Genomic DNA, 22978 nt, shown 5'->3' on the forward strand with positions numbered 1-22978 from the left:
CGGTGTATGCTCATGAGAAACCAGTTGGTAAATGTAGATGACACAACCTCAACCCCTATTGTAATGTAATGCTAGGTAAGTGATTCACATTTTAGTCATTGGGCAGATGCTCTTATACAGAGCAACTTACGAGTTGCGAGTGCATAATTTTTTTTGTACTGGTCCCCCATGGGAATCAAACGCAAGCACCATGCTCTACCAACTAAGCCACACAGGACCCTGTGTTATTAAGGAGTACATGTTCAATCGAAAAGGGCACTGTCACTTTTTTGCAAAGTCATATCCCACCTTTCACATACCTCAACACCAGTCTTGAAATCCCGAAGTATAACAAGAGTCAATTTACTTCAACAAAAATAAAATAGGTCTGCCTAAATGGTCAAAGCAAAACATGGTCCAACTTTCCTCTCATATTTAATTTGTCTGCTAGGGTCCAGCAGGCTGTCTTCAGGGTGACAGGTGGAGGAGCGACAGTGGGTGGTGACAGTGCCAGCCCCGGGCGGCTCTCTTGGCCTACTCCAGAGTCTCTAGGCGCTGGATGGCCTCCCTCACCCGTGCAGCCAGGCTCTCCGTAAGGTCCAGGCCTTGATGTAGCTGCTTAGACAGGGAGTCTGCCTCTAACCACTTCTGCATAGGTATGTGGACACATCAAAATCAACAGAATAATCAGTGCAACTGTCCAAAAGAAAATATATGTAAAATAAAGATTTTATATTGAAGAAATTAAATATTATTTTCACCTTCCATTCTATGACATTAGAGACAAGAGGTATGGGGACAGGAAGATCAATGTAGTAGAGTAGCCATGGAGTCTTCATCAGCCTGGGCTCGCAAATATGCCAAGAGTTCATCAGGGGAGGTGTCTTTGCCCACTGTGGCCCAGGCTGAAAGTTTGGGGGAAATAACAGAGGTCTCCTTAGGGGGAGAGCTGTAAAAGGGCCACAGAGAAAGCATTCTCAACCAATATCAGACATTCCTGTGAAACAAAGCACAAGTTCAGCAACACCTCAATAGAATCGTTAAAAAATATATATGGAATGCTAGGTTATCAATGGAATCCTACTAGAATATTATAGGCAAATATCAGTGAATGATTGACATCACATCTCAGAGCATCTTCAATGGATTTACTTATAAAATAATGTAATATAAATTAAGGGCTCCGATTTCAAATGTTATAGATGAATAATACACAACAGAATATAATTGGAACAAATTACACCTTACCCATAAGTCTACTCCATTTGTATAAGCCCAACCTAACTGGTCCACAGGTAGGACAGGGTGAGGGCTAGCTTGAGGGCAGCTCCCCTACACTCTGGTGACAGAAGCAACATATAACACACAACTCTTATTAAATAGCATCATTTGAATATACCTTTGATTAGACATTAATACAATGCTAAATTGTTGGCAACATTAATCACATTTGCTTGTGAGATAAGGCACATCTGTGAAACAAATACACTGCCCAATTTCCAGGCACCATCTTGTTCTATCGCTTGCCCAGCCGTCGACTAAATTGTAATCTTGAAATACATTGGGATCAGTGTTATCAATTACCACAGTAGGAACAGGTATCCATCATACAGAAGGTCAATGTCAGAGTTTCTAATTGCCCAATAAAACATATGCTTAGTCAGAGGGGAAAAAAATAAAAAGGAATTCTAGTCCCTTCACTTTCCTCGAGAAAGTTGATTTGAGATTAAGAAAGGAAATCCTTTTTCAAAAGAATGTGGCATGGGGACAGTTCAAGCAATTATCACAATGGGGTGTAGCTAAGGCTTGTGTCCCAAATGGCACTCTATTCCCTATGTAGTGCACTGCTGTGTCCCAAATGGCACTCTATTCCCTATGTAGTGCACTGCTATTGACCAGGGCCCTATTGGCTGTTTAAAAAGTAGTGAATTGGGTGCCATTTTAGACGGAGCATAAGTGACAGGTGTTCATTTGGTTTGGAGGTTTAGACCCATGTCCTTCATAAAAAGCCTAGAATCTGACTGTCTGCTTTTGTCCATTTCATTCCATGAATTAATAGGTCTAATCTGCTTCAGAGTAATGTGGTCAAATGGCTTTAATACTACTGTGACCTACCACACCTTGGCCAATCAGGATGACTAGGCTAACTCCCAAGTAAGGGGGACGATAATTACCTTCTCCAGATTTGAAGTTGTCTAGAGTTCCAATAACAATGCAATTATATAGAAGCTTCATTACCCTAGTTTGAGGATGCAAGGGTTGTCATTGAGACCCACAAAAATAATACATTTAAAATGTAGAACCTACATAATTCACAGTAGTATATTATCAGCAACAATAACAAGCGTGGCATGACTTTAGCTGGAAATTGCCCCCTTTGATTTTAGCCGCAGTTGTAGGCGAGGAGAAATAGTACTCTAAACTAGCTCACCCGGGCCTTTTGTAAGGAACACAGTTCAGGGTGAGTACGGTCCTCACTCAAGCGATGCAGCTCTCGCTTCACCACCTGGGTAAGTTTGAATAAAAGGACAAAACAAATGACAAATAATAGTCATGGGACCAAAGGCATTTGCTATTAGCATGTTGCTATGGAAAGACAGCAGGGCTTGAAGGGTCATTGCTACAGCAGCACAAACATTACTTCTGATAAATTGTTTATTTTTTTAACTGTGTAAATTGGGCCTCATGGTGTTTGAGAGGTGAGTTGCAACTGACCCAATGCCTTCAGGGAAGGAGAGTGCATTTAAATTATTAGTTGTTCTGGTCTTGATGTTGAGTCCAATGTACAAGATAAAAAAATCTGCATCGGTATACAAATGTGCAACTATAATGTTAATTTCATTTGTATATCTTTTAACTTTCATCAGATCATAAGAGGGTGGGATATCCTGGAAAAGAAAGTGTTCGTTTTTTTTTTTTTTCAGTCATTCAAACATTTGTGCTCTCTGTCATCCATTATTTTGGTATGACAATTTCATTGTCTCTTGATTTATTATTGGAGAAAAAAAGCAGACAAAATCTTGTTTCAACTGTGAAATTTGAAGTAGACTGAATGACACCATTGAATTTGAAGTTACCTGACAACTGAATGATTCTCAACTGAGTTTTATTGAAATGGAACAAAGGTAAAAGTTATAAATACAAACATCACGAGAACAAACTGCTATGGCTTTTAAGGTAAGCCAAACCAAATTCTAACGGGCAAGTTTAAAGAAAACATAGGAAGTTATATAATAATATCAGTTTTAAAAAACACAATTGATCTACCTCTAGAAATGCTAGACATACACTTTCAACATTACAAAACGTTTACATTCTCTCCTTCCTGTGGATTTTCTCCATCACGGCAAAAAAATGTATATGAAGCTCTAGCCATAAGCAACTATTTACAAGCAAGTCCCTATGCTACTGTTAGAAAACAGAAATAAGGGGAACATAGGTAGGGGAGGAAGGGGCTTGGACACAAACTTTCCTGCAAGGCAATATCATGATTTTAACAGCCTCTCAGACTTTTGAAAATGAATGTCCACATTTAAAATGCTCATTGTTGGCTTTAAAAGAAACAAAATGTTGGAAGGTAAAAGTGATGGGGGGGTATGTCTTAAAACGCACATGTAACCGTAAGAAATGATTCAGCAAAATGGTTACATTCACATCTTCAGGCCAAAATACTATTCCAGCCAATCATGTTGTGCCAATTCTGGGGGTCTGTCCATTTTCTCTCTCAGTGAAATATTTTTTCCCCGTGAGGCATAAAAAAAAAAAAAAAAAAGTGTTGCCAAACTCCTTACGTTTTTTTTCTGTATTTTAATTTTATTTTGCCAAATAACGATTGTGACGCGTCTACTTCCACTGCTGCCCATAAGAATCCTGTGAAAACTCCAGGGTGTCATTACTGTAACCATAGTTACCGGAATAGTCGGCCCCTTGCTGCAGGGGCTGCTGGGCGATGGGCTGAGACCCCCAGTTCTGCTGGTTGGTCTGCCGGCGTTTGGAGTCAGGCTGGTTGAAGACATCCGCCTTCCTCTTCCCTCCCACATTGCCCCCGCGGTTCCCTCTGGCTCCTCGGGTACCGCGGCCCCTCTGTGGCTGGAAGGGTCCCCCCCGGCCCCCTCTGCCACCCCTGGGCCCGCCGATTGGTGGCCCCCTCTGGGCATAGCCCCCTCGGCTTCGTGTGGGTGGTGCTCCGCGGGCCCTGGGTGGGGGCGGACCTCCCCTGCTTGGCCGGCTGCCACGGCCCCTCATGCTGTACACGTCGTCGTAACCGTAGTAGGGGTCCTCGTAACCCCCACGGTAGTCGTGATAGTCATAGTAGTCATCGTAGTAGTCCTCATAGCTGTAGTAGTCTGGGGGGTAGGCGGCATAGCCCCCACGGCCACCACGGCCCCTGCCCCTACCTGGTGGAGGCATGCGTGGCGGTGGGTAGTAGTAATAGTCATCATACCTGCAGAATACAGGAACAACACATCAGCTTCAATGCAATCCCATGATGGGAGATCTACTCAACTAGATAACAGAAATCAGTCAAGCACAGTCTCTCTCCGTGGCCTCACCCTGGGTTTCTGGTGGTCTGGCGATGAGCCTGCCGCTCTTTCCTCTTCTTGTCTGGGGGCTTGGCTAGGACTATCTCAATCTCCTCTCCCCCAAGCTCCTTCCCATTCATTTCTGCCATTGCCTGAGAAAAGCAGCAAAAATGTTAACACATACGAAGCAAGGTTAAAAAAAAAAAACTACAAAAACAGGAGTATGTTTTTACCGAGAGTAACCCACCTTCACAGCTGCATCCCTGTCCTCAAAGTGGACAAAGGCATAGTCTTTGAGCTTCTTCACCCGCTCCAACTTTCCAAACGCAGAGAAGGTCTTCTCCAGTAGCTCTTCTGTGACCGGGGTGGCGAGCTTCCTGACAAATAGGACTTTCACCTGATGACACAAACATTACAATTCACTCCATATTGATCTGTTTATGCAGAAAGAGTTTATTGTAAGATAAGAAAAATGAAAGTGAGTGGGATTGTGAGAGCAAGCGAGCCAGGACTCACCTTAGCCATGACATCCGGATCGGGCTCAGCGACCGGATCGGCCCACTCAACAGTGACCGGGTTCCCCCAAACCTTCACCTTGCCGCTCATGAGGCGGCGGCGGGCCTGGGCTGCAGACTTGTGGTCCTCGTACTCGAGGAAACAGAAGCCACGATTCTTCTTCTTGTCGTCAGGCTGGTGGTAGAGAATCACTTCCTGAAGCCCCTCTGGAGGAAGAACGAGAGACCTGCGTCACATGACTGATATCTGACTAATGATAAACCACAGAACATAGAACGTAAACCTAAATTGACCTAAACCTAAATAAATCTGACCTGTGACTTTGCCAAAGTCCTCCAATATGCTCTCTCTGGTCTTGTTCTTTGGGATTGATCCAACAAACAGGCGGTTGTTTGCTACAGATATGCACACTCCAAGGTACTTCCCAGACCGGATTTCATAGTTATCACACTGAAAACAAGAAGAGGAAAGATTGCTTTGCAGGGTTGATATGGAAGCTGGAGAAGGTCCTATGACTGGTCCAAAATGAAATTTATCACATCTTGCGCTGGTTTCCCCAGACACAGATTAAGCCTAGCCCTAGACCACAAAAAAACCAAACACATTCAATGGAGATTCTCTATTGAAGGTGATTTTTAGTCCAGGTCTAGGCTTCATCTGTGTCCGGGAAACCAGACCCTTGGTTCTGTGAAGACTTGACTGAGTGTAGGGACTTACAAGTTTCACAGCCTCAGCTGCAGCATCCTTGCCGCAGAAGGTGATGAAGGCGTAGCCCCGGTTCTGACCAGACAGAGGGTCCATCATTAGCCTCAGGTCCCAGATAGGGCCCGCCTTTTCAAACAGTGGCACCAGCTCGTCTTCATACAGATCTCTGGGGATCTTTCCCACAAACACCTGAACTCAGAAAAGAGACTAGATCAGTGAGGGTTCCACAATGTGATCAGATGAGCTCCTTTGATACTTTAGCAGGGGAAGACTGCTGTAGTGTTGCTGTAAACGTCTCTGTTGACATCCTTGGGGCCACAGTCTTTCAAATGCCTCTCTTCTCTACATCCGTCAAAGGCTTTGCCACGATGACCCTTTCAAATAATGTTACTTCTCCGGCAGCTTTACCTCAGTTCCAATCCCAGGCTGTGCTCCTTGGAACACTTCCTCTGGTGGAGGCCCGCCGTATTTCCTCTGTCCTGTAGTTACGTCCAGGGTGTATCCTGTCCGCTCCAGCAGAGCCTGGGGAACACGTAGACGTCAGCATAACCACTACACCACATGATTGGGCACACACGCACACACAAAGCCCCCAAAAATCCCATGACGGAAACTTCCCACTGGGCACAAACTGGTTAAAGCAACATTGTTTCAAAGTAATTTGTCAACAGTGATGAGGAAAATCCACGTTTGAGCGCGAAACTTCATAACCACAGAATTGTCACCATGGTTACCAATTTTCAACATAGATAAGCCTTGTATAAAGTGTTGAATCTGCATCTTTCAAACATGTCAGATCTTTAACGTTATATCCACTATAAGAAAGAACAAAACAATATGCTGGAAAGCACCTCATATGGGAAAGTTGGTCTCTACAGCTATCCCTTTGGGTCTCCCATGAAGGGTGTTAACCAAGCTCATCCATATTTGGCTTTGATATGTCACCGACTATCAATGTGCTATCGTGAGACTGATTGACAGATCTTGCAAAACGGTGCAATATGCAGTTCCCTTCATTTCAGCTTGTGACAAAACCAGCAAATGTAGAGAATCATCTAAACCGCTATGAAATATATATTCAATAACCAAAACTATTGTACTATCAGCTGGTGTACAAAACCGAAAGTAAGACACGCAAAAACGAAATAGCGCTTAGAAACGATCTACTGCTCCATTTCAATGAGAATGACAGATCTTTAACTCACATGGGTCAGGTCAATGTTCCATATATTCATTACTGCCATCAAAGTCATTCCAAAAGTGTAGCTTTAACAGAGCAAATGAAATGGAACCATACTTTATAAGTCATATCATCAAATTATACTATTTAGGGGTATATAGCATTTGCGAAGTCCTCAAAAGTTCAATTCAATCCAGAGTTCAACAAAAAAATAAAAAAAAGACGCTACGTCCAAACTTTGCTTTCGTCAAAGAATCCTCCATTTGCAGCAATTAGACTTGCAGGCCTTTGGCATTCTAGTTGTCAATTTGAGGTCATCTGAAGAGATATCACCCCATGCTTCCTGAAGCACCTCCCACAAGTTGGATTGGCTTGATGGGCACTGCTTAGGTACCATACGGTCAAGTTGCTCCCAAACCATTCAATAGGGTTGAGATCCGGTGACTGTGCTGGCCACTCCGTTATAGACAGAATACCAGTCGACTGCTTTATCCCTAAATAGGTCCTGCACTTTGGGTCATTGTCCTGTTGTAGGAGGAAATTGGCTCCAATTAAGCACCGTCCCCAGGGTATGGCTTGGCTTTGCAAAATGGAGTGGTTTCCTTTTTCTATGATCCTTGTACCCTGTACAAATCTCCCACTTTTCCACCACCAAAGCACCCCCAAACCCTCACATTGTCAGGCATGGTGGAGGCAGATGGCGTCAAGCACTTCTCCAGCATCTTCATTTTTCTGCGTCTCACAAATGTTCTTCTTTGTGATCCAAACACCTCACACAGATTTGTCTGTCCATAACACTTTTCCTCCAGTGTTCTTTTTCCCATGGTAATCTTTATTGGCCAGTCTGAGATAAGGCCTTTTCTTTGCAACTCTGTCTAGAAAGCCAGCATCCCGGAGTCGCCTCTTCATTGTTGACGTTGAGACTGGTGTTTTGCGGGTACTATTTAATGAAGCTAACAGTTAGGGACTTGTGAAGCGTCTGTTTCTCAAACTAGACAATAATGTACTTGTTATCTTACTCAGTTGTGCACTGGGGCCTCCCACTCCTCTTTCTATTCTGGTTAGAGACAGTTTTCGCTGTTCTGTGAAGGCAGTAGTACACAGTTTTGCACGAGATCTTCAGTTTCTTGCCAATTTCTCGCATGGAATAGCCTTCATTTCTCAAAACAAGAATAGACTGACGAGTTTCAGAAGAAAGTTGTGTTTCTGGCCATTTTGAGCCTGTAAGAAAACCCGCTGATGCTCCAGATATTCACCTAGTCTAAAGAAGGACAGTTTTATTGCTTCTTTAAATCAGGACAACAGTTTTCAGCTGTGCTAACAATTGCAAAAGGATTGTCTAATGATCAATTTGCCTTTTAAAATTATAAACTTGGATTAGCTAACAACGTGCCATTGGAAAACAGGATTGATGGTTGCTGATAATGGGCCTCTGTACACCTATGTAGATATTCCATAAAAAAATATGCCATTTCCAGCTACAAGTCATTTACAACATTAACATGATGTTATTTTAAAAATTGACTTTTTTTTTGTTGCATCTCTTTCAAAGACAAGAACATTTCTATGTGACCCCAAACTTTTGAATGGTAGTGTATAGGCCTAGGGTTCCAATCTTAGGCTGATTTCAAATGTAATCTTTAAGTTAATAACTAATATATTGTAGTCACCTCTCTATCGCAACAAAAAATCTAAGTTAAAGAAAAGGAATAAATCAAACTTAAAGTAATAAAGTCTAACTTTATTTAGTTCCATTCTTTAACTTAGATTTTGTTTAGAAGGAGACGTGTACATTTTTATTACAAATGAATTAAAGCCAGACAGTCAATCTTCTTCAAATGTTGATATTTGGTTGAGTTGACAACCAAACACTAACTTTCGCAATACAGTAAATAGCCTATTAACTCAAGAAGTGAAATTCCATGTTGGATTCACGTCATTTGATTAGCAGTCTTAGGGGTAGAAGCTGTTAAGAAGCCTTTTGGACCTAGACTTGGCGCTAGGGTACCGCTTTCCGTGTGGTAAGCAGTAGGGTTGCAAAGGGTCGGAAACGCTCCAGTAAATTTCCCTAAATTTGCCATGGGAAGTTAAGCCCGGGAATTTTGCTTAAATTCGTTAAAAAAAAGTTTGCTTACAACAGTGAACCTTTTTTTGTGGGATACACAAAGCAATTCTAGGTCTTGCGGCATATTTTTGTTAAACTATCCCCAACTCAATGGAATTGCAACCCTCTGCATGCACAGTGCATTCTTCCATCACTTGTGCAGCTGATTCTCAAGATCGTGCACACTAATGAGATGCTATTGAACCCACACTACTATACTGAGCCAAGGACTAAATGCTTTCTGGTAAGTTTTGATTACAATACTGGGTGGTGAGTGTATTTTATATGACATGATTTTTTGTAAACTAGTAAATAGTAGCCTAAAGCAAAGTGTGTTTAAATCAATTCAAACTTGTTAACAATTTCTGCAAGTTGGTTTTTGCTACCATGTGGGTTTTAGCTTGCTTGAGCCTGCTAACTGAGGAGTGTTAATTCACGTTTCTATACATGTTTCATTTTAAAATAAAGGAGTGGTTTAATCTAACTGCTTAACTATTTATCTGTACATAGAATTGTAGTTTTTTCTCTTTTCAGGAAAATTCCACAGGCACTATCTGATGTTTGGAGACATTTCTTTGCAGCTGATGTAGAAGGAAAAGCTCTGTACATTTGCAAATACTGTGCCAAATCATATGTGAAGAATGCAACAAAGATGTAGAATCATCTGGCCAAGTGCATAATGTTCCCTCAGTGCTCAACAAGAAACTTTGACTAAGTCTCTCTACTTCCATTCGAGGTGAAAATTATGAATCAGGCACCTTATCGATAGCAGCACCTCATGGTCCTCCTGGAATCAGACGTTTTTTTTTTACTCAATGGAGGAACGTAGTCAGAGAAATGCTGATGAATGTCTTGCTCGAGCTGTGAATGCAACTGGTTCATCTCTGATGCTCACAAGCAATGTGTATTGGAAGTGATTTCTGAATGTTCTTCGCCCAGCATACACCCCTCCAACCAGACATGCCTTTTCTACTCATTTGCTGGATGCCGGGTTCAGAGTTCAAAGTAAAGGTTAAGCAAATCATAGAGAAAGCAGACTCTCTCTGATGGGTGGTTGAATGTTTGTGGGCAAGGAATAATTAACTACATCTTCACCACTCAACAAGAGCACAGACAAGGCACAACAGACACACCGGTCTCTACATTGCAGATGGGCTGAAGGCAGTCAATGACCTTGGACCACAGAAGGTATTTGCACTGGTGACAGACAATGCTACAAACATGAAGGCTGCTTGGTCTAAAGAGGAGGAGTCCTACCCTCACATCACACCCATTGGCTGTGCTGCTCATGTATTGAATCTGCTCCTCAAGGACATCATGGAACTGAAAACAATGGATACACTCTACAAGAGCGGCAAGGAAATTATTAGGTATGTGAAGGGTCATCAAGATATAGCAGCAATCTACCTCACCAAGCAAAGTGAGACGAATAAGAGCACCACCCTGAAGCTGCCCAGCAACACCTGTTGGAGTGGTGTTGTCATCATGTTTGACAGTCTCCTGGAGGGGAAGGAGTCTTTCCAAGAAATGGCCATATCACAGTCTGCCGATATGGACAGCCCCATCAAGACGATCCTCCTGGATGGTGTATTTTGGGAGAGAGTGGTAGGCTGCCTGAAACTCCAGAAACCTATAGCAGTAGCCACTGCACGGATTGAGGGAGACAATGCCATCCTGTCTGATGTTCAGACTCTGCTTGCAGATTTAAGAGAAGAAATCCGTACTGCCCTGCCCACTTCACTGTTGTTCCAAGCAGAGGAAACTGCAGTTCTGATATACATCAAAAAGCATTAAGACTTATGCCTGAAGCCCATACACGCCTCAGCGTACATGTTGAACCAAATATTCTGACAAGAACATCCTGTCTGGTGCAGAGATCAAAAAGGCCTATGGTGTCATCACTACCATGTCTCACCACCTTGGCCTGGATGAGGGCAAGGTTCTTGGCAGTCTGGCGAAGTACACCTCCAAGCAAGGGATTTGGGATGGAGATGCAATATGGCAGTCATGCCAACATATCCTTCCTGTTTGGCCCTGTCCAGGGGTATCATTGGATGGGGCCACAGTGTCTCCTGACCCCTGTCTCAGCCTCCAGTATTTATGCTGCAGTAGTTTATGTCTAAGGGGGCTAGGGTCAGTCTGTTATATCTGGAGTACTTCTCCTGTCTTATCCGGTGTCCTGTGTGAATGTAAGTATGCTCTAATTCTCTCTTTCTTGCTCTCTCTCTGAGTACCTGAGCCGTAGGACCATGCCTCAGGACTACCTGGCATGATGACTCCTTGCGGTCCCCAGTCCACCTGGCCGTGCTGCTGCTCCAGTTTCAACTGTTCTTCTATGGAATCCTGACCTGTTCACCGGACGTGCTACCTGTCCCAGACCTGCGGTTTTCAACTCTCTAGAGACAGCAGGAGTGGTAGAGATATTCTTAATGATCGGCTATGAAAAAACAACTAACATTTACTCCTGAGGTGCTGACTTGCTGCACCCTCGACAACTACTGTGATTATTATTATTTGACCATGCCAGTCATTTATGAACATTTGAACATCTTGGCCAGGTTCTGTTATAATCTCCACCCAGCGCAGCCAGAAGAGGACTGGCCATCCCTCATAGCCTGGTTCCTCTCTAGGTTTTGGCCTTTCTAGGGAGTTTTTCCTAGCCACCGTGCTTCTACACCTGCATTGCTTGCTGTTTGGGGTTTTAAGCTGGGTTTCTGTACAGCACTTTGAGATATCAGCTGATGTACGAAGGGCTATATAAATAGATTTGATATCTAATCAGACACCTGGTGGAAGGGACTTTGTAAATCTGAGTCTCTTTCCCCCGTTGCCTCCATCATCCTCCAAATCCCACCAACATCAGCCGCCTCAGAGAGCAATTGGTCCTTGTTTGGAAGCACACACACACACCAAAGCAGGCAACAGGCTGACCAATACAAAGGTTAAAAAATTGGTGGTTATCCGGGCAAATTGTTTGGCTTTTTGAGCCTGACAAGCCATCCTCAACAAGGTTAGAAAGTGATTGTGAAGATGAGGCCTCAGTGTGATGTTCAAGAGGTGGACATTGAGAACGTCCAGGTTGAAGACATGGAAGCCTGAAAGGAAGGTAACAAAATATTTAGTTTCTAGACTATAATTTTACAATTTTCTGAGATGCGATGGATCATTGGGGATAATTTAATATTCCCTTTTGTTCAGTGAAATCATCCCATGTGAGGAGTCAACTCATTTAATTAAAGTTCAATTTGTAACTAAATGTAGTTTTTTCTTCTAGTGGAAGGATTTAATAATTTGCAATTTTGTCTACTTATGATAAGGTAAAAGGTTTATGTTTGTCTCCATATGATACGGTAAATACAGTGCCTTGCGAAAGTATTCGGCCCCCTTGAACTTTGCGACCTTTTGCCACATTTCAGGCTTCAAACAAAGATATAAAACTATTTTTTTGTGAAGAATCAACAAGTGGGACACAATCATGAAGTGGAACGACATTTATTGGATATTTCAAACTTGAACAAATCAAAAACTGAAAAATTGGGCGTGCAAAATTATTCAGCCCCTTTACTTTCAGTGCAGCAAACTCTCCAGAAGTTCAGTGAGGATCTCTGAATGATCCAATGTTGACCTAAATTACTAATGATGATAAATACAATCCACCTGTGTGTAATCAAGTCTCCGTATAAATGCACCTGCACTGTGATAGTCTCAGAGGTCCGTTAAAAGCGCAGAGCGCATCATGAAGAACAAGGAACACACCAGGCAGGTCCGAGATACTGTTGTGAAGAAGTTTAAAGCCGGATTTGGATACAAAAAGATTTCCCAAGCTTTAAAGATCCCAAGGAGCACTGTGCAAGCGATAATATTGAAATGGAAGGAGTATCAGACCACTGCAAATCTACCAAGACCTGGCCGTCCCTCTAAACTTTCAGCTCATACAAGGAGAAGACTGATCAGAGATGCAGCCAAGAGGCCCATGATCACTCTGGATGAACTGCAGAGATCTACAGCTGAGGTGGGAGACTCTGTCCATAGGACAACAATCAGTCGTCGTATATTGCACAAATCTGGCCTTTATGGAAGAGTGGCAAGAAGAAAGCCATTTCTTAAAGATATCCATAAAAAGTGTTGTTTAAAGTTTGCCACAAGCCACCTGGGAGACACACCAAACATGTGGAAGAAGGTGCTCTGGTCAGATGAAACCAAAATTGAACTTTTTGGCAACAATGCAAAACATTATGTTTGGCGTAAAAGCAACACAGCTCATCACCCTGAACACACCATGCCCACTGTCAAACATGGTGGTGGCAGCATCATGGTTTGGGCCTGCTTTTCTTCAGCAGGGACAGGGAAGATGGTTAAAATTGATGGGAAGATGGATGGAGCCAAATACAGGACCATTCTGGAAGAAAACCTGATGGAGTCTGCAAAAGACCTGAGACTGGGACGGAGATTTGTCTTCCAACAAGACAATGATCCAAAACATAATGGTTCAAAAATAAACATATCCAGGTGTTAGAATGGCCAAGTCAAAGTCCAGACCTGAATCCAATCGAGAATCTGTGGAAAGAACTGAAAACTGCTGTTCACAAATGCTCTCCATCCAACCTCACTGAGCTCGAGCTGTTTTGCAAGGAGGAATGGGAAAAAAATGTCAGTCTCTCGATGTGCAAAACTGATGGAGACATACCCCAAGCGACTTACAGCTGTAATCGCAGCAAAAGGTGGCGCTACAAAGTATTAACTTAAGGGGGCTGAATAATTTTGCACGCCCAATTTTTCAGTTTTTGATTTGTTCAAGTTTGAAATATCCAATAAATGTCGTTCCACTTCATGATTGTGTCCCACTTGTTGTTGATTCTTCTAAAAAAAAAACACAGTTTTATATCTTTATGTTTGAAGCCTGAAATGTGGCAAAAGGTCGCAAAGTTCAAGGGGGGCGAATACTTTCGCAAGGCACTGTATATCCAATGCAAAAAACATCTACATTTATAAATGGTATTAATTCCCATATATTCCAGTTAAATCCAATATTTTCCCACAGAAAGTTTCCACCTCTGAATATTTCCCAAAATGTGCAACCCTATGCAGCAGAGAGAACAGCCTATGACTAGGGTGGCTGGAGTCTGACAATTTTTAGGGCCTTCCTCTGACACCGCCTGGTATAGAGGTCCTGGATGGCAGTGATACTGGGCCGTACGCACTACCCTCTATAGCGCCTTGCGGTCGAAGGCCAAGCAGTTGCCATGCGGTAATGGAACCAGTCAGGAATCTCGATGGTGCAGCTGTAGAACCTTGAGGATCCGAGGACCCGTGCCAAATCTTTTCAGTCTCCCGAGGGGGAATAGGCGTTGTCATGCCCTCTTCACGGCTGTCTTGGTGGGTTTGGACCATGATAGTTTGTTGGTGATGTGGACACCAAGGAACTTGAAGAGATCAACCTGCTCCACTTACAGCCCTGTTGATGAGAATGGGTGCGTGCTCGGCCCTCCTTTTCCTGTAGTCCACGATCAGCTTCTTTGTCTTGCTCACATTGAGGGAGAGGTTGTTGTCCTGGCACCACACTTACAGGTCTCTCAGGTCTCCTCCATATAGGCAGTCTCATCGTTGTCGGTGATCAGGCCTAACACCGTGTGTCGTCAGTAAACTTAATGGTGTTGGAGTCGTGCTTAGCCACACAGTCATGGGTGAACAGGGAGTACAGGAGGGGACTAAGCACCCACCCTTGATGCTGTTCCCGTGTTAAGGATCAGCGTGGCAGATGGGATCCAGTTATAGAAGGAGATGTTTAGTCTCCGGGTCCTTAGCTTAGTGATGTGCTTTGAGAGTACTATGGTGTTGAACGCTGAGCTATTGTCAATGAATAGCATTCTCACATTGGTGTTCCTTTTGTCCAGGTGGGAAAGGGCAGTGTTGAGAGCAATCAAGATTGCGTCGTCAGTGGATCGGTTGAGGAAGTATGTAAATTGGAGTGGGTCTAGGGTTTCGGGGATGATGGTGTTGATGTGAGCCATGACCTGACTTTCAAAGCCCCCGAGGCGCATATTGAAGACGTTAGAACTGTTCACATCTACTTTCTAAGCCAACAAGATGAGTAACGAACAGCAAAAGCACTAGCCTATGTGACTCTACTATACCTGATAATACAAAAGTTGACCTATTCTATTGGTCAGCTTGTCATTCTGTGTGAGAAATACATATTCCAAAACAGACCGGGACAGTTGTTGAACGACAGATTTCAAATTCATACAACCAGTGTATATAAAAAACACTTTTAAAAGCAACGAGGCTGATGCAACAGATCAGAACATTTAGCCTAAAAGGATTGATAAACTACTAGGCTATTTCTTCACAATATGAGCGCAGCAATGCACACATAGCAATAGGCTACAGTGGTTCCTCCTTTAAAAGTTGCGAACTTACGCAGCAGGACTTAAGAGGTAATATGTGGTTTAGTTCATTACCCTGCGTCACCACTTCATTGCTCCAGACCAGCGCAAGGAGGAGTTGGTCTTCAGTATTACTTACTGTTGTTACACTAAGGTTCTTATTCTTTTATTAGGATTATTTTGCTCTTACTGTAGTACTGTAGCCCACTCCCGACCGGTCATGTTGTACAGTGCCTGAGTGGCGCAATGGTCTAAGGCAGTGCATGCTGTGTTGCTACAGATGCTGGTTCAATACCCCTGCCGCCTTCGACTGGGAGACCCATGAGATGAATGTAGGTTTTTGGTTTTTCTCCCTCTAAAAACAGAAATATTTCTAAATAAACTGGATTTATTTACAAATTAGTAACAAATGTCTCACCCCATGTTCAAGAATGGCACTTTTCCTAACTCAATTTACAATATTTGAAAATAAAACATTTATTTAGAAAGCCTGTTGGATATTCTCACAGATATATTATTAACCCTGTTAGTAGCAGGACAATATAAAATCAGAATAAAAAAGAAACGTCCTCTCACTGTCGACTGCGTTTATTTTCAGCAAACTTAACATGTGTAAATATTTGTATGACCATAACAAGATTCAACAACTGAGATAAACTGAACAAGTTCCACAGACATGTGACTAACAGAAATTGAATAATGTGTCCATGAACAAAGGGGGGGGGGGGGGGGGGGGGTCAAAATCAAAAGTAACAGCCAGTGTCTGGTGTGGCCACCAGCTACATTAAGTACTGCAGTGCATGTCCTCATGGACTGCACCAGATTTGCCAGTTCTTGCTGTGAGATGTCACCCCACTCTTCCACCAAGGCACCTGCAAGTTCCCGGACATTTCTGGAGGGAATGGCCCTAGCCCTCACCCTCCGATCCAACAGGTCCCAGACGTGCTCAATGGGATTGAGATCCGGGCTCGTCGCTGGCCATGGCAGAACACTGGCATTCCTGTCTTGCAGGAAATCACACACAGAACGAGCAGTATGGTTGGTGGCATTGTCATGCTGGTGGGTCATGTCAGGATGAGCCTGCAGGAAGGGTACCAGATGAGGGAGGATGTCTTCCCTGTAACACACAGCATTGAGATTGCCTGCAATGACAACAAGCTCAGTCCGATGATGCTGTGACACACCGCCCCAGACCCTCCACTTCCAAATCAATCCCGCTCCAGAGGACAGGCCTTGGTGTAACGCTGATTCCTTCAACGATAAACGTGAATCCAACCCTCACCCCTGGTGAGACAAAAACTCAACGTGTCAGTGAAGAGCACTTTTTGCCAGTCCTGTCTGGTCCTGCGACGGTGGGTTTGTGCCCATAGGCGACGGTGATGTCTGGTGAGGACCTGCCTTACAACATGCGTACAAGCCCTCACTCAGTCCAGCTGGAGTGAGGTAAAGCTCGCCGCCATTGGAGCAGTGGAAATGCGTTCTCTGGAGTGATTAGTCACGCTTCAACATCTGGCAATCTGACGGACGAATCTGGGTTTGGCGGATGCCAGGAAAACTACCTGCCCAAATGCATAGTGCCAACTGTAAAGTTAGGTGGAGGAGGAATAATGGTCTGAGGCTGTTTTTCATGGTTCGGGCTAGGCCCCTTAGTTTCAGTGAAGGGAAATCTTAAGGCTACTGCATACAATGACATTCTAGACGATTCTATGCTTTCAACTTTGTGTTAACAGTTTTTGAGAGGCAAAGGGGAGGACCAACTCCATATTAATGCCCATGATTTTGGAATAAGATGTTCAACGAGTAGGCGTCCATATACTTTTGGTCATGTTGTGTATTAAGATCATGTTTGAGAAATAATAAATCACCCAAATAAGAACTACAGTCAGGGAGAATCAAAGATTTAAAAAAATATGGCATTCAGGAGTATTTGGCATGGCACAGGTCCCCATTTATTTTGTTATGTGAGTCACTCAGATAGAGAAAGGGGATATCTAGTCAGTTGCCCAACTGAATGCATTCAACTGAAATGTTTTTTCCACATTTTACCCAACCCCTCGAAATCAGAGAGGTGCGGAGGGCTGCCTTAATCAACGTTATCAGTGTCCATATGTAGAATTGCAGGAAATTATCTTTAAAATGTCAACTTTTTCACTTAGCCAAATGTGGCAAAATGTGTTAAATTGTAAGAAATTAGCTCTAAAACAGCTCAATTGTATCACTGTGATCAACAGGAGGGCCTCAAATTATAATTATTTACAATTGTTATTCACAAAGAAATATTTTGGGGTTTCTATTACAAAGTATGTCATTGCCCTTTTAAGACACCATTGCCCCCTTTGGGCGCAGCAGATCTCTAAACCATGCTTTAAACTCCGGTTGTAACTGCAATTTTCTTTACGATGGCACGCGCAATTGTATGAGTAAAGAAATAAACGTGGTAGCAATGGAAAGCCGGGATCCCCTCTTTCTTAACAAAGGCCAAAGTGGCTTTCAAAAGTGCTCTTCCCCCTCCCAATTGCTGTTTAAAAAAACCATTTGTGCATCGTCTGCTTGTATGAATTAGAGGTCGACCGATTATGATTTTTCAACGCCGATACCGATTATTGGAGGACCAAAAAAAGCTGTTACCGATTAAATTGGCCGATTGTTTTTAAATGTATTTGTAATAATGACAATTACAACAATACTGAATGAACACTTATTTTAACTTAATATAGTACGTCAATAAAATCAATTTAGCCTCAAATAAATAATGAAACATGTTCAATTTGGTTTAAATAATGCAAAAACAAAGTGTTGGAGAAGTAAAAGTGCAATATGTGTTATGTAAGAAAGCTAACATTTCGGTTCCTTGCTCAGAACATGAGAACATATGAAAGCTGGTGGTTCCATTTAACATGAGTCTTCAATATTCCCAGGAAAGAAGTTTTAGGTTGTAATTATTATAGGAATTATAGGACTATTTCCCTCTATACCATTTGTATTTCATTAACCTTTGACTATTGGATGTTCTTATAGGCACTTTAGTATTGCCAGTGTAACAGTATAGTTTCTGTCCCTCTCCTCGCTCCTCCCTGGGCTCGAACCAGCAACACAACGACAACAGCCACCATCAAAGCAGCGTTACCCATGCAGAGCAAGGGGAACAACTACTAGAAGGCTCAGAGCAAATAACATTTGAAACGCTATTAATGCGCGCTAACTAGCTAGCCATTTCACTTCGGTTACACCAGCCTCATCTCGGGAGTTGATAGGCTTGAAGTCATAAACAGCGCAATGCTTGACGCACAACGAAGAGCTGCTGGCAAAAGGCACGAAAGTGCTGTTTGAATGAATGTTTACGCGCCTGCTTCTGCCTACCACCGCTCAGTCAGATATTTGTATGCTCAGTCAGATTATATGCAACGCAGGACACGTCAGATAATATCTAGTAATATCATCAACCATGTGTAGTTAACTAGTGATTATGATTGTTTTTTATAAAGATAAGTTTAATGCTAGCTAGCAACTTACCTTGGCTTACTGCATACGCGTAACAGGCAGTCTCCTTGTGGAGTGCAATGAGAGAGAGGCAGGTCGTTATTGCGTTGGGACTAGTTAACTGTTACGTTGCAAGATTGGTTCCCCCGAGCTGACAAGGTGAAAATCTGTCGTTCTGCCCCTGAACGAGGCAGTTAACTTTTTATGGCTGGGGGGGCAGTGTTGAGTAGCTTGGACGAATAAGGTGCCTAAAGTAAACGGCCTGCTCCTCAGTCTCAGTTTCTAATATATGCATTTTATTAGTAGTATTGGATAGAAGATACTAAAATTTCTAAAACTGCTTGAATATTGTCTGTGAGTATAACAGAATGCATATGGCAGGCAAATTCCTAAGTTGAACTCAAAACAGGAAGTCAGAAATCTGAGCTTTGTATGTATTCACCAGAGTCCCCAATGAAATCCCCTTGAGATATGAATGATGTTGCACTGCCTAAGGGTTCCACTAGATGTCAACCATCAATAGAAATTATAATGAGGCTTCTATGATGTTGTGGGAGTGAATGATAGCAGAATCAGTCAGGTGTCTGGCAGTCAGCCATTTTCTGATCATGTTTATTCCTCGTGGTAGTCACTTGCGTTCCATTGCTCACGAAGACAAGGAGTACTCCGGTTGGAACTTTATTGAAGCTATATGTTAAAAACATCCTAATGATTGATTCTGTACTTAGTTTGAAATGATTCTTCGACCGGTAATATCACTTTTTGAAGTTTTTGTCCGATATAACGCTGACCAGAATTAGCGTTTGGATATGTATACCAAACGCGCTAACAAAAGAAGGTATTTGGACATAAATAACGGACATTTTCGAACAAAACAAACATTTATTGTGGACCTGGGATTCCTGGAGTGCTTTCTGATGTAGATCAAAGGTAAGGGAATATTTATCATGTAATTTCTTGTTTATGTTGACGCCATCTTTGCGATTGTGGTGTTTTTACTTCTGAGCACCGTCTCAGATTGCACGGGTTTCTTTTTAAAAATCTGACAGCGGTTGCATTAAGGAGAGGTATATCTACAATTCCATGTGTATTATCATCTACATTTATGATGAGTATTTATGTTGAATGATTTAATTGAATGCAAAATCACTGGATGTTTTTGGAACTAGTGAATCTAACGCGCCAATGTAAACTCAGATTTTCTGATATAAATATGAACTTTATCAAACAAAACATGCATGTATTGTGTAACATGAAGTCCTATGAGTGTCATCTGATGAAGATTATCAAAGGTTAGTGATTAATTTTCTCCATTTGTGCTTTCTCTCTCTTACTTTGGCTGGTAAAATTGGCTGTGTATTTTAGTGAATTGTTGGTGACCTAACAATCGTTTGTGGTGCTTTCCCCGTAAATCCTATTTGAAATCGGACACTGTGGTGGGATTAACAAGACTACCTTGAAAACTATATAAAATACATGTATGTTTGAGGAATTTTAATTATGAGATTTCTGTTCTTTTGAATATGGCGCCCTGTACTTTCACTGGATGTTGTTATAGTCGCTCCAGGTAACGGGATCTCAGCCATAAGAAGTTAACCCACTGTTCCTAGGCCGTCATTGAAAATGAGAATGTGTTCTTAACTGACTTGCCTAGTTAAATAAAAGGTATAAAAATATATTTAAAAAATGTAATGTATTTTTAAATCGGCGCCCAAAAATACTGATTTCCGTGGGCCTCAAGAGAAATATTTCTCCTGTATTGAACACACAACAAGTAGACTAGGTAAATAGGTAAACGATTCTACTACAAGGTTCTCAGATTTTGCTTTAATAACATTACATGGCAAAAATGGTAGAACAGAGCTGGGTTTCACAAACGCATTGTCGCACTAAGGCCATCTTTCGTCCATCCGTTTTGGGAAACCCAGCCCTGAAAAGTTACACCATGAGTGATAAAGTATAGGCTTTGAATTGCTTTGCCACGGTGGTGCGCATTATAAAACAATTGAATTCCCTTTATCTGAACATCAGCAAACAATCATGCATGTCAGTTCAATAGTGTAACAGAGAAAATAAAAAAAATTGAAAATACATTTAGGGTTTTTCTCTCTCTGTAGAACAGACATGCTTCTGTTGGCCTATTAGGCTAAGTCATTGCCAAACCAGCCCACCTGGAGATTTTTATTGTGGGTCAAAAATGATCTCTCCAGAATCCATATGATGGAAATCCGTCGCAGTGACAGAGAATTTTAACCCCAGCACACACAGAACAGGTTATATCTAAGCAACTGACTCAACGTTCAAAAATATAAATGTTACCTTGATCTTGGACTCATCAGGCCCCTTGGTGGATTCTTGTACTTTATTTCCTTGCTTTTCCCTCTGTCTGTAAGTCTTCATGACTCCACAAAGGAAAGCACTTTTGTTCTGGAAAGCAAACCACAGCACAGTATTGGAGTTATGAGCAGAGGAAGATGTATAGACCCATCCATGCCAACTTCTTAAGACTAATGACTCATCATCCAAACTGACTTGAATTCATACTTTTTCATTCCGCTTCCTCTGTTACTCACCTGCACATGGGACAGGTCACTTTCTTTGAACTGCAACAGTACAGACAGCGCTCCCTCTTCATTGAACTCCCGCAGAGCATCGATGGCCCTCTCGTCCAGGTCAGCATATGCCACCAACCCTGGTGGTAACAAGACAGATCCCTACCATTACAACCTGGCCTATCTTCACTTCATGGAACCTCAAGCAAAATCACGCTTATTTGGAAAATGGATTAGACTCAGCTATTGTTTGACAGATTCCCCACCGGTTGAGAATACGTTGTCGAGACTCTCTGCCACTTTCTGCGGCAGTCCGGCATCGATTAGTGTCTGGTAGTTCTCCGTGTGCTCGCATTCGGCAGTGACTTCCATAGGCTCCTCTTCCTCCCTCACCTGGGCAGAACTACCATTCACCTCGTCGGCAGCCATTCTCTTGAGAGAAAATAGACAAGACAAAAACTGGATTTCAGTTAGAATGTTCCACATTAGAACATATGTTTCAGCTGCCTTTACAGATCAAGACACTAGCAACTTGTATGGAACAAACTTTTGTAACATACATGGTTTACATTTGGTCCTGCTGCAATAGTAAATTATATTATTCTAAATAGTTCAGCTAGCTAGTTCACATTGTCAAAGATATAAATCCATTAGAAAAGTAGAACTATTAATTTTAATGCATGCAACCATGAGGTCTGAAAGCTGAAATACCTGGGACAAGTGAACAGTAAGTTTATATTGCAGGCACGATAGCTAGCGAACGCCAACAGCCAGTAAACAAAAACAGTGACTAAACTAGCTAGCTGGTTCAGCGAGCAGTTTTTTTGTTGTTGAAGCTAGCTTGGCTGGTGCTGTGTATTTTTTGGCTAGCACCGTCCCGCCCCCTTCCAATAGCTAGCTAGTTATTAGCTACATAGCTAGACAAATGCGACTGAATTCACATTTTGGAATATTTACAAACACAAAAATAAACGTTTAGAGTTAGAAATACCAACATAAAAACATAAAACCCTGTATCAAAGTTCATAAACGTAGCCGAGCAAATAGCTAACGTTAGCTAGCAGGGTTGGCTAAAGGCCTTGTTAGCTTGTTGGACACCTTTCAGAATTCAAACAAATCACCCGCCAAGAGGTGAAACACGAATAATTCGCAAACGCTTACCTATCTTCTCCAGGAAAATAACAGTATGGAAAAACTATATTTTGCAACAATTAACCAAAATAGTTATCCAATATGAATAGTATGGTTGAATCTACCCACGAGACTGTCCAGTCGCTCGCAAAACGCCAGCACCACTCTGCGACGCAGAACTACGCATCAACCTAACTATGGTCTCTTACAATCGTAACCAATCGAAGTGGTTAGTCAGATTTTGACATGATTTTCAACCAATAAGAAGTCCCAAATTCATAATGAGAACATATTCGGATTTCGACCCTGCACAATGTTGTGATTGAATTACAGCATAAACATACTGAACAGAATGAGTGAAAACAAATTCTGTACCGATTTCGTTATGAGAGCTTGGCGATGGACATCAGATTTATTTGAAA

The 22978-nt window shown here is 42.3% G+C and overlaps 1 protein-coding gene across 6 annotated transcripts; it reads right to left on the reverse strand.

Moving 5' to 3' along the window:
* Window positions 1-3068: 3068 nt before the first annotated feature.
* Window positions 3069-22793, reverse strand: LOC110496024 (heterogeneous nuclear ribonucleoprotein R). Of its 6 annotated transcripts, none has more exons than XM_021571649.2 (11): window positions 22587-22762; window positions 21692-21857; window positions 21447-21565; window positions 21193-21300; window positions 6132-6245; window positions 5736-5912; window positions 5333-5468; window positions 5019-5224; window positions 4750-4899; window positions 4533-4654; window positions 3069-4423 (listed from the first exon to the last, which is right to left on the reverse strand). In XM_021571649.2, exons 2-11 carry the CDS (start codon window positions 21852-21854, stop codon window positions 3823-3825), a joined length of 1896 nt encoding a protein of 631 aa, XP_021427324.1. In that variant the 5' UTR covers window positions 21855-21857; window positions 22587-22762; the 3' UTR covers window positions 3069-3822. The 6 variants fall into 6 exon arrangements, with proteins under 6 accessions (XP_021427324.1, XP_021427325.1, XP_036808404.1 ...); XM_021571650.2 differs by having other exon boundaries at window positions 3823-4423; window positions 22686-22793; XM_036952509.1 differs by having other exon boundaries at window positions 3823-4423; window positions 22682-22789.
* Between the last annotated feature and the right edge of the window lie 185 nt (window positions 22794-22978).

The sequence above is a fragment of the Oncorhynchus mykiss genome, chromosome 18, assembly GCF_013265735.2.
Source record: "Oncorhynchus mykiss isolate Arlee chromosome 18, USDA_OmykA_1.1, whole genome shotgun sequence".
NCBI classification, from domain to species: Eukaryota; Metazoa; Chordata; class Actinopteri; order Salmoniformes; family Salmonidae; genus Oncorhynchus; species Oncorhynchus mykiss.